This window comes from Etheostoma spectabile, chromosome 15 (assembly GCF_008692095.1).
Source record: "Etheostoma spectabile isolate EspeVRDwgs_2016 chromosome 15, UIUC_Espe_1.0, whole genome shotgun sequence".
Lineage (NCBI taxonomy): Eukaryota > Metazoa > Chordata > Actinopteri > Perciformes > Percidae > Etheostoma > Etheostoma spectabile.
The window spans coordinates 10,307,361-10,320,235 of record NC_045747.1 but is presented as its reverse complement, the minus strand read 5'-3'; the positions used below and the strand labels follow the sequence as shown (position 1 = coordinate 10,320,235).

The following is a 12,875-nucleotide window of genomic DNA, read 5'->3' as shown; positions in this document are numbered from 1 at the left end:
CACACACACACACACACACAAACACACACCTGCCATTCCTCCCTCTCTTTCCCTTCTTTTCCTCTGTTTCTGCCATCCTTTTCCTTTATTCCCGTCGCAAAGAAGGAGTGAGTCCTTATTACCTCAGTGACATCCATGTGTGTCTTTCCAGCCCTTCTAGGGAAGGACAGGGCATGCAAAGTTTTTGGGGCTTGATATGTTTACAACAATCGTAATAACCAGCTCTCTCCACTGTGTTTATATTCCTGTGAACCTTGTTATTTACGACCAGACCATCAGCCAAAGAGTCAATTTACAGGTTTGAACTACTGCTCCTCAAGTTCCTAGTATTTTGATTCGTCACCATTCCTAGAGCTTATTTATCTTTGTTGTAACTGACAGAAGTCGGACCCATTAACCAACTTTGCCTTTTTACCATAAGCATTTTACAAATTCAGCTATCAATCTTTTTTTTTGTTGCATTTCCCAATCTTCTTTGGGTTACTTAGCAAACGGTTCTGTATCATAATTATCCTTTTAGCACATCTCTCTTCTTTCCTCAATTTGTGTTAGCTAAGAGAAGACTAATTAGCCTAGTTAACCTGACCCATTGCATGCAATGCTGCACTCTCAGTTGACAGGGCGCTTTAGGAACGCCGCCCACTGAAGTACATGGCACGGCCTGTTATACTTACTGTGAAATTTTATTTTGAACAGATGATTATAGATTTTTTTTTATTTGTGTTCAAATGGTATTTAGTTAAAAGTGACAGCCCTACAACATTGCTGTCAGAGCTCACAGACATAACAATAGTTTTGGATGTAATCTCTAAAAAAACAAAACCAACAGGCCTACACCTACTGTAGTTTATGAAGCCTAATTATATAACCTTTGTCCCAACTAAATCTAATACACTTAAAGATAGTAAAGAAGTTATATGTTGTACCATATACTAAAGGAAATGGGTTTCTGCAAATGGGTTTATTACCCGCTGGTGTGGTCAGCCAGTTCTTTAGTGTCCTCAGGTGAAGTAGAGTTGAAAGCTACTCTGTGCTTGGCTGGGTGCTATGCTGTCCTACATGGCTAGTGTTTCACTGTTGGATATATGTAAAAGTCAGACTAGTACAAAGTGAACACTAACCTAGTTCTAGTAAATGTATGTAGCAAAGACATGTATTTTATATTTGCTATGGCTTACCTTCATCTTGTCCCCTGGTTAACTTTTAAAAATAAACTCCCTCTCGGGCCACTTGGCTGATTAGTCCATTTTCAAAAACCTGGACAGGAATGTGAAGTGCTTACAGTTCAGCCTCCCCAGCCAAAGGAAATCAAATATCTTTCCCCCCTCTAATCGACTTCTCTAACCTTGCAAATTGCCACGTTTTAATAACACACATGTATGATTCAGCACAAAGACATGTCTTTTGGGAAATTACATGCATTAGAGAGAAATGGAGGGTAATATTAAATTGTAGTCAACCAATGGATTGCTTAGTTTGCTGTTGGGGACAGGGCCCACAGCAAAAGTAATCATCTGGAAAAACCGGTTCTCACAGGGAAAATGAGGCTGCAAACTGATGTAGCATATTTGTCTTTTTTAGGTTAATGGATTCGGGACATAAGCATTAAATTTCTGCTTGTAAAGGGACGCATTCTAAAAGGCTAAATGACATGTCTGTTGGTAAGAGTAGAGGTTTGCGATGGTGGGTGAAGCATTAACTCTTGACATTCTGTATTTGAAGCACCCACCACGACACACGCAGCTCTCGCTCTCTCTTTCTCTCGCTCTCTGTTTTCCACTTTCTGTCTCTCTGTCTTCAGTCTGGCCTACCATCTCTCCTCCTCCAGCACCTGTCCCTGTTTAAATGAGAGCAGAGGAGCTCTTTTCTTAGCTCTGTCCCATCATCCCCAGAGGTCCCTGCCTTCTCCTGCTCTATTTCTGAGACACGCATTGCATGATGGGAAGCGAGTGGCCCCTACGCTCTGCATCTACACATATTCACATTGCCCTTCATTTGTTTGTGCCGACGACATGTACTATAGGTGAGCTTAGATACAGCTGGGATGGACGTGGACAAAACTGCACAGACAACTCTCTCTGCAATTCCTTTACTCATTTACTTACTGTACACTCCAGTAGACACGGAGAATGAATGAATCAACCCATTTACATTCTGCACTAGTTCAGCTGGAATGCAACAACTCAAAGCAGAACAGTCATGTGAGTCATGCTAGTGTCATGCTATTGTGAAAGTGTGATTAAACCAGTACCTCCATGTTTTGTGTCATTTAGTATTGTCATGTGTCTATTGTGTGGGGGTTTTAGATGTTATTTGTCATTCTTATGCAGTAGCCTCTGAAGTATTTTGGAAATGTAGAACTGTCATGATTTTACAAGATCAGGCATTATTTGTGCTGTGTTTTGCGTTATGTCCATAAGTCTCAAATAATCTGTGTGGACCTAAACTCAACCTGTGTGATATTAGGTAGCTGCAGCAATGTTTCAATCTTACTTTTAGCATTTTTCCCCACTTGGAAATTAGTTAAACCAATAATTGCATGCCTGTCACCTTTTCCCCTCATTACTGCATAGTCAGACTTGAATTGTCTCTGTGTTTGGTAACCCTTATTGACCCTGGTTTCTTAGGGCGTTTAACTATCTGGATCAAATAACACACACACAGCCCCTCCTTGAATCTCCATACTTCAACAGGTAGATGCATGACTCTGCTGTTTTTCTTACTGTCTCTACTCAAGTGCGAAGGCCTCTGTTACAGTGCTTTGGAGAAAACGGCACCATCATTAAGCTTTACATCACAAGTTCACGTCTCTTTCTTTTCTGTTACATTGAGGTATCACTTGTTGTTACGGTGTTCTAAAGGGATTTTCCCCATCACTACACTTTTTGCTCCAATATCTCTGTCTGCCTAATTTGCCCAAGAACAAAAAAATATCTTTCATGTCACGCTTTCTTCACTTTGAACCTCATATTTTGATTCTTAGAGGTGTTTGTTGCAAACACCGATGAGACAAAAAAACGCCCCAGATATTTTAAACTATTCCACACCCACTCTGTATGTCACAGAGTAGCATAACTGTAACCCTTAATTTGCCATCTTTTTTCAACTTTATTCACTATTATTTGACTTTTCCTCCCTTCTTTGTCCCTCTTCCTTTACTAAACACTAGCATTTAATGGAACTTATTTTGAAGTGTTACCATATTTAAACATCTAATGATCTCATTAGGCTTTGACGTCTCAGTACTTATTATGGCATATGTTGTTGTTGAGCTCAAAATAAACTAGTAAGGAAATAACTACTATGCAAACAACAAGAAGTTCTGATTTTACAGCTCCATCTTTTAGAGCACAGACCGAAAACTGCTTCATTATGTTTCAGCTTGTTGCTGTTCTAAGATGTGTGGGGTGGTTGAGGCTGGTGGAACAGCAGCTTAAAAAGAGGCCTGGATTTTGGCTTGCTGAGACCAGATGGTTTGGATTTGCTACATACTGTCTCATCCGGTAGACAATGCACAACAACCTACCTGTGACCTTCTTAGAATGCGTGCAAAGATTACTCGCAACAGGACTCTGGCCCACTTCTCTTTGACAGTCTTACATGCTTGCTGTAAAGCTTTTATTATGGCCTAAATGCATGACACCATTACTGGACATACTTATAATCGGGCTAGGAGGTTGAACAGTTGTGATGACCAAGCTTCCAATTTTAGTAACGCGCCAAATGTACTCTATATCAATGGTCTTCTCCTGTGAGAGACAATCTACAGTAAATAAGCAAAGTGGGAAAAGACTTCAAACTCTGTGGATGGAGCTGGGTGTGGAGGTGGGTGGATGAACTGTAAGAATACACTACCCACCCTCCCAGCTTAAGTGTGTTTAAATGTTGTGGTTTCACAGGGAGTGTACTTACTAACATGTACACAAACACACTCACACATGCGCACTTACATGGTCACCCAGACTCAGCTATTATGTATGTCTGACACTAATTCCTGCTGCACTGTTATACTTGCCACTCAATTGTTTCCCTTGTGACTTAACAAGCTATGTAGACAGGTATTAACATCACTGTACTATTTGGTCACACACACACACACACACACACACACACACACACACACACACAGAGTACACAAAATCTCCAGGTGGATCCACTTTCCTCCCCAGAGAAGTATAAGTCCTGATGTAATGATAGCTGATAATAAGGGTGGAGATCGAATGGAACGGTTCAAGTAAAAAATCCCAACCGTTCTGCACCATAATATCTGCCGACCTTTCAGCAACACAGTGAATCCCGAAATGTATCTGTCTTGTAGACAAACAGGAAAATAGAATGAACAGAGCAGTGCTGTTTTGAAAAGAGTGTACAGTGTCCGGTTTGGGTTACAGTGACACTTTTCCAGCCATATTCCTTTCATTGTATTTAAAATACCACACGTTAATTTAAAGTGGAAAAACCAATGGCTACTGTTTAAAAAAGAAAAGAGAAAAAAAAAATAGCTTGTGCGTCACTTTATATTGATTGCATTACTGTATGATGTAGCCATTTCTATATTAAAATAAAAAGGCTGGAGTTTTTGTTTGCACTAATTAGAAACCTATTATTTTAATAAAGATTTGACAATGACAAAATGTTTTTTCCTTCTGTTCTTAGTAGGGGAGGGGCTAGAAGGGGGGCACAGGGTGGCACTGCCCCCCCAAAAGAAATATGATTGTTTTCTTGATGACTGTCCAAAATTCGGATATCATGGAACCATAAGTGGACATTAAATAAATAAATGGCAGGTATTAACATCACTGTACTATTTAGTTGCACGCACACCTATAGAAAATAAGTATTCAGATATACAATTAGTTTAAAATAAAGAGAAATTGCATTGTGTTCTATCCATTTTTTTTACTATATTTCTAAACCGATTTTCTATGCTGTATTCTGATAAAATGCCCCCCCCCTTGGAATTGCCCCTGGTTCTTAGCCAGAATTGTGTTAAGGCAAACAGCTCACTTTTTTGCCAAATAAATACATGAAAAGCATGTTGGAATTGGCAATGGCCCCCTCTGTACAAAAAATGTGATCCTAACTCTGAAACCTATATAAACCACCCCTAGTAGAGATCTTTGAGCAGAGTTTTGTAACACAACACTTTGCAGCCGCTGCCCCTCATCTTGCAACTTCTTCCATGGCAACGACCCTAGCATTATCCTGCTTCCATGACAACCCATAGTGAATCTGACTTGACCTTCACCAGTGATTCAGTTTCTCTCCATCCACCTCCATTTTCTCCCTCCCTCCATCTCTTCTCTCTTGTTCTCTCCGTTCAACGTTACAAACTTCCACTCTTTTTTCCCATGCTTCCTAGCCCACATTCTGTTTTTTTCTTCTTTTTTACCTGTGTGGGTGTTTCATCGCTTCTGTTACACAAGCATTCAATATATCTATACAAGCTGATGTCCTACTTCAGGGGGATAGAAGCCCATGATTCTTTCTCTGACTCAGTGGTTTAAGCTAGCAGGCATGTGGCTGCTTGTCGCATGAGCTGCAGGTGCAGATCAACCCTAGCTCACCTGTCCACAAAGGAACTATTGTTTTCTTTCAGCAAGGGACACAGGACGGGTTGAAACAAAGTTTGGAAATATTGATACAATAATGTCAAGGCTCGGTGTATACAGTATACTGGTGCGTGTGTGGTTATGTATCTTTGTGTTGATTTGTTCATTTTTTCCGTGTTCAGAGAGTTTGTCTCTGTAGCTACCTACCTGTCTGTCATGCCGCTCTTAGCTGGTATGCGGATATCCTTGTCAGGCTGGCACCTTAAACTCGGTCTCACACGTTGTGTCATGCCTGCCAGATCATTTCTGAACAAAAAAATAATGTTGAACAATACATTCAAATTTTCCACATTTTGCCTCTGATTCTTGATTGAATTATCTGCTGTTGACTGCCCCTGAAGGTTCCAATTTGTTGTTGTGTGATATGATATCAAAGTTGCCATGGTAACTGTTTGCATCTCAGAAGTGTGAATTATTTTTTTCTGTGTGCTATGGCATCTTACATTGTGCAGTAATGAAACTGCATGTGACAAATTGAGATCTTTTGCTGATTCATTTATTCTTTACCTTTTCTAAAAACTTGCAAGCAATTTCCCACTGCTGGTTTATTTGAAGTGTGTGCGTGTGTGTGTCTGTCAGTCATAGCCATGGCTGCTCATTTCTTAATTGATCCAGCTAGTTGAAGCCGCAAACAGAATGCTTGGATTTCTAAGCCTGAAGGGCTGTGATCAGGGATGAGTGTCTGTAAGCTGCTTAGTAGGCCTGCTGGGAACTGACAGGGAGTTTTTGCTTGCTTCTTATCTCATGTGAGGGACAAGATCAGCAGGTTGTACAATGGGCAAAAATGCCTGGCTGTCTTGGATACACAGGAGTTGTAGGGCCTGTAGTTGCACTGACTTTAGCATGCAATAAACAAAAAAAAAAGAAAAAAAAAGAAATCTCCTCTAAACACTATGTTTTGCTGCATACACATGCATGTTTTGCAAGATGGTTTAAATAGAATTTGACTAATTTGTAGGTCATTTTTTATATCTGAGTTAAACCATTGTTTAAAAAGGTCCATCATTGTGCAATATGTTGAGCTCATTCGAGCGACTCTTGAGGAAAATCTTCGCGGTTTGACATCATTATAACTATTTAATTTAAGTCGCCCCATTTACTAGCATTCATACACAGCATATACATAAGAAAACACACACATATGGGTTTATTTATATAAATATATATAATAAATATATAAATACTCCTGTGGGCACCCATACAGTAAGCTGAGGCTATCATATGAACAAATAATAAATGACAATATAGTAAAACACAATTGTAATGATATAAAAAGTTATATCTTCATAAGAGAAGTAATACTTGACAAATACTGTACATTAATAAATAATGTTATGTCTGTTTGCAACTATACTATGGTATTTTATAAACCATTTATTAAATGTTTATATACTGGTTATAAATGCTACCGTAAATAGGGTGACCTGAAGTCTTACTCACTTCTCTAAAAAGATTTGGATTTTTTTGCAGAATAATAATTGCTTATTGTATTTTTTGTCCCCCATATAGTGTAACGCTGCTTCACTGTCTGTCTGTAGCTATTTGCATTGTACGTGCTGTCTGTTGATATGGAGACCACTCCAAAGCCCTTCGGTTAAGACCAAAGATTGTACTGAAACCACTTCAGCACAAGTTCTGATTTCACTTACGAAACATTTTGAGATAGGTTGAGAATGTACTTTTGCAGGTCCGCTTTGAAAAGAGTACACAGCAGGGGATAAGAGAGATAAGTGTTGCACTTCAGTATGCAGCTCCTACTTAGCCACAAATGTCCACTACTTACTTTTTCTGTACACAGTATTTATTTCTGTAGTAAGACAGTGATAAATACTATGCTGCCATGGTTCAGTCTTGTCTTAGACAGTGCTTCACCTTTGCCAAAATGTGATGGATGTTTATAAATTGCAATTTCAATTGCTATTTTGATTTTCATAAATCAAAATATGACCTGTCACAACATTATTGATGTTTTAAGTAAATAACCCATTATGTAATATATCAGACAGAGCTAGTAAAGCTAAGGGGCTTTGGACCTTTTGGTCATGGGAATGTATGTGTGTCTCATTTTTCTGTACATGCAGATCTCACACTGTCTTTCCACCAGGTCTCTATATGTATATGTGTCCTTTGCTCAACACAGCTCTTTGTGTTCCTTTTCTTGACAATGCACTGCATATTCAGAAGAGGCAGCCTGTAGGTATAAAAAATGAAATGCTCTCCCTAGCTGCATGACCTTCCTTATTTCTTCTTCCCTTTTTGGTTATTTCCTTTTGTACTCCTTTTTGTGTGGAGACGTTAACCTTTCTTTGAGGTGTTTTATTGTTCTAGAATTCACATTGCCTGATGTTAAGGTTAATCAAAGAAAGTAAGGCAAAATGTTTGATCTCCACGAGACATCATCGCTAAAAGCTTGACAAGCCAGAATTTAATTTAAGTATTTTTCTCCCCCATTTTTCATACTTGTCATCACCTGTTTAGTTTTCTCTGTTTTCTGTTATCTCGTTCCAAAAAACTAACTTTCATCATGTTCTTCGTTGTCCCAGTTACAATTCACATGTCCTGTATGTTTGTGTATCTTGTATTACTGCATGAGCTTTGCACGCTGGGGTCTCTCTGATTCTTTCTCTTATGATTTTTGTGTTTCTTCCTTTTTCCTCTCTATCTTCCTATTTCTCTCCTCTGTTTTTCTCCTCTGCTCTAGGAATGCTTGTGCAGTTGAGTGTTGTTCATATGTTCCCTGTCTCCCTCTTTCTTTCTGTGCAGGGGATGTGCTGTTCCAGATGGCTGAAGTCCACAGACAGATCCAAGTGCAGCTAGAGGAGATGGTTGGTATTCTAAGCTCAAAGGTTTTATAGTTGTGGTTCAACACTACAGCACTCTCTATACAACTCTGGCAATGTCAAAGGTCTCATAATGTAATATTTTAACACGATTTGTCCCTCTGAAGCCCACGTTGGCAGTATGTTGAATACAAGATAATTAAAAGGACATGATCTTGTATTGAATGAACAGACATGTTGAGCTCACATAAACCCAAGCTGCTTATACAAGAGGTGTCTGGGGAAGTGTAGTGGGTTTATTAAACAGTGTGGCATTCAAGGTGATATGATTTAAATGACAAGTTATCCACAACTCGTCAATATCAAGTTCATTAGTGTGTGTCCAGTAACGAGGAAGCCCTGGGCATTGGATACTCATTGTGTGGATGCCCTGGAGCTTGAGCCAGCTGCCCTTTTTATGTCTATTTGGCCCTATGCACTACACTGTCCATAGTATGTAATCCTTCCTCTTCTCCATACTAATCCTCCAGTATTAGCTCCTCAGCATGAGTCCAATCAAAGAAATCAAGATCAAAATGTACAGTCCTCACTCAGCAAAAAACACTTTGAGCTGAATTAGCTTAATCAAAAGCTTACATTCTGATTTTATTATTATTTTTTTTTTAAATGTCCTGTTTGAATTTGCTGGGATTCTGTCCATTAAACAATGGGATGTAAAAGTAAACTAAATAGTAATGTGTTGCACATATATTAATCAATGCATATACTGTATATTGCTGTTGCAAATCAAACCTGACTTTCAATTTAAGTTTCTCATTCAGTTAATTTCTAAGATTTCTATGAGGTATGAAAACACTTTCCATGATTATGTAATATTTTATTTAAGATAATTCATATTATCATCATCAGTTATTGTATATAGTGTATATATTGTGTCCCCATGCAGCCTCTGTGAGGGATTGTTGTCATTGATTTAATCTTACGTTTTTTGTGCTTTCTCCCCAGTTGAAATCCTTCCACAACGAGCTGCTCTCTGAGCTAGAGAAGAAGGTGGACTTGGATAGTCGTTACCTGACTGTGAGTATCTGATTGGCTCACTTTCCTGAAGCCTGAGGACAGCCTCAAAATCCAATACGTGCACTCCATGTTTCAGCTCATTTTAGTGCTTTATTTTACATTACGTCAAATCTGTCTAGGCCTAATTTGACAAAAGTGATCAAAGAGATAGAGGCAAAGTTGTGTTTTAACGTCTGGATTAAAGTCTGTCTCTTAGACAATTAGAGGATGCGTGTGTTTTAAGGAGATGATGATTAGAAATAACATTTCTTGTCAATTCACCCATCAGGGGTAGAGTGATTATAATTAACATCTCCTGAAGAGTGTGCGTGTGCTGCGCGTGCGCTGTGGAGCTGGTCTACATGTGATATCTTTGGAATGAGTGGGTTGCAGCCTGGATCAAAGTCTGTCTCTTGGACAATTAGATGATGTGTGTGTTTTTAAAGAGATGATGATTAGAAATAACATTTCTCGTCAATTCACCCATCCGGGGTAGAGTGATTATAATTAACATCTCCTAAGGTGTGTGTGCGTGTGCGCGTGTGCGTGTGCACACTGTGGAGCTGGTCTACATGTGATATCTTTAGAATGAGTGGGTTGCAGTCTGAGTGTAGAGCAGCACTGCTGCACGTTGTTTTGGGGGATGGGATAATGTTGCCGTTATTGTATTGTTGGAGGGACCACATTACGAGCTGCTTTGACTTACAGTCACGGACACTCCAGTGTATTTAATATAATTTAGCTCTAAAATTAGTTTGAATGAAAGCTTGCTTGTAGACTCCTTGCCTTGTAACAGCAAGACTTAGCAATAAAATCAGATGTCATGATTTGAAATGAAAACCATACTATTCGACTCTATACACATCTGCCAGATTTACAAGTTACAGGTTTCCTGTCTAAATTGATACAGAAATGTGTTGTGCTTACATTTTTTGTGTTTTGTGCTTCTTACATTCGTTCAGATGCAGCAACCATGTCAGACAATTGTATCTTGGCGTACCCCTGAGGTTTTAACATCCATTAATTTTAATGAATTTCCTTCAGATCTGCCGCAGTGATAATAGCAGTCATTTTGCTTCAGACTTTGTGAATTAATCATCTGAAACTTTGGCTTCGAAAAGACTCAAAGAAAGCGTGTGTGTGCTCTTCCCAGCGGTGTATCTCTCTGTGTTCTCCCTCTGTCTTGGTCTCCTTTTTTCTCTTGGCTTGCATAATGGCTTACGCTGGGTTTTTCAACACTGAAGTCAGTATTGGCAAAATAAACAGTCTATATATTACCAATGAAGAGGAGCACTTAAGGCTAATCAACTGTAAGAGACAAAGGCCAGATTCTCCAAGTGTACCAAAGTCTAATTATTTTTCTGCAGTAGTAGACAGTGATTAAGAGAAACCAAAGTCAACAAGGTTTGGATTTGTTAATTAGAAGGAACATTCCAGCTTAAAGAGGGGGTTGATATATCATCTTGTTAACCCAATTTCCATAGTCAAAACCTTATTGTGTCATCCCTAAACATTACTACACTGTATGACCCATGTGCTGGGGATTTCCCCTGGAGAGGCATGGCTAGAAGTTAAAGATATGAGCAGCAGAGCAACCCATATTGGTTTGTACTGCTTTAGCTCAAAGACTAGGGGGTACTTAAATGATAAATCATACATTGTTAGTGGGTTACAAAAAAAACACCCGTTGTGTTCCATTTTGTGTTAAAAGAATAGAACAAATCAATATTTTTCCTGACTGGGAAAATTAATCAACAGTAGATAATGTTCAAATGTAATGTTTTTTAGCTTATTGTTGGGAGGTTGCTAGATTTTTCCAGACCTACGGAGCTAATACCACCCATTTGTGCTATGGAACCCAAACACTGCATGTGTCGTACTGCTAGTCTTCAGTGACAACAACAGCTTCTTCTCCGGCTTCCCTTTCAGCCCAACAATGCCTGGAGGATACCTACACCCTCGGTGTTTTGCAGTATGCAAATGTGGGTGTTGAACCCTCACGCATCAGCTCTCCTCAGCCAAATTTGCCTCGCACAGAAACCACATAAGCTTTGTTACACCAGACACGGTTACTGTAGCAACAGAGCGGGTTCATCCCGGAAATGAAGTTATTATTTGCAATAAATGAATAACAAAAAAAGCTAATTAAATAAGTAAACTCTGCCTGTAAAATGACCAGGCCAGTCAATTTGCTTGTCCTACAAATCCCCCATTATGTTATTGCTTTGCATTGATCTTCTTCTTCTTCTTCGTTCTTTTCACAATGCTGAGAAAATCTACTTCTACTACCTAATCTACTACTCTACTCTAACGTGCTTGAGATAAGACACAATCACGAGCAGTGGTGGTCCAAAATCTAACCTAGAAAACAAATAAGCAAACATGGATCTTTAAAAGAATCTTGTGTATTTGCTTGTTTCTTTGATTAAAAAGATTGAACACACCACTATGGAGTTTTCAAAACAGTCCCACACAGAAATGAAAATGAAAAACATTAAATTAGACATGTATAAAGCAAGTTTCAAGGCGCTGCAAGATCATTTTCAAACTGTAGTGAAATGAGTTGAATCCAGTGGCTGCTTGTAAGGTCGAAAAACTTTGTTACGTATTTGCTCACCTATTTGTGGTCCTAATTTGTGTTTGTGCGCCGCCATTGCCCCACGTAGGCTGCCCTGAAGAAATACCAGATGGAACACAAGAACAAAGGGGAGAGTCTGGAGAAGTGCCAGGCTGAACTGAAGAAGCTGCGCAGGAAGAGCCAGGGCAGCAAGAACCCCTCGAAGTACGGAGAGAAGGAAATGCAGGTGAGCCTCTTTCTGGGTTAGACAATTAGAGTGAATGTGCCTTGAATAACCATCAAATTGTAAACCTCAGTTCAGAATTACATTTCTTCCATTGTGAAGGACTACTGTAAAATGAGAAACAGCGGACAAAATACACAAAATAAAAATAAACACACTTAAGCCAGTTTGTAGCACTGCTGTACTTTTAGCAGAGTCTGTGTGCATGTGGGTGACTTTTGGCTTGGAGATTTATGAGTCTTGGTGCAAAATAATGACTTTGTTCTTCATAAAGTAAAGATAATTCACAAAACAACAAGGATGGGGGTGGAGGCAGTGGCAACGAGGTGCCCTGAGTGGGAAGGCAAACAGTGGAGGTTTGTTTATGAATTGTGTGCCCTCGCCAATCTTTCGCACATCTCTGCACATACAGCAGGCACATGAACACAAATGTGATTAAGGCATAAGATAAGCTCCACTAATTCACATACTGGAAGAGTATGCATTTACTTTGGCCAGTGTGTTTCTGCACATGGCTTTGATCAGGGCATTAACAAAAGTGAGTCAAAGCACAGGACAAAATATATATATATATATATATATTATGTAGAATTTTTTTTAAAGATTTTTGCATTTTGACAGTTTTT

General features: G+C 39.1%; 1 protein-coding gene across 4 annotated transcripts in view; it reads left to right on the top strand.

Annotated features, from left to right (window-relative positions):
* baiap2a (BAR/IMD domain containing adaptor protein 2a) overlaps positions 1-12,875 on the top strand; it is a 54,505-nt gene that overhangs the window by 23,950 nt on the left and 17,680 nt on the right. For all 4 annotated transcript variants that reach the window (XM_032536529.1, XM_032536531.1, XM_032536528.1 and 1 more), the window contains exons 4-6: positions 8,376-8,437; positions 9,398-9,469; positions 12,115-12,252. In XM_032536529.1, coding sequence (XP_032392420.1) covers positions 8,376-8,437; positions 9,398-9,469; positions 12,115-12,252 — 272 coding nt within the window. The remainder of the gene's footprint in view (positions 1-8,375; positions 8,438-9,397; positions 9,470-12,114; positions 12,253-12,875) is intronic.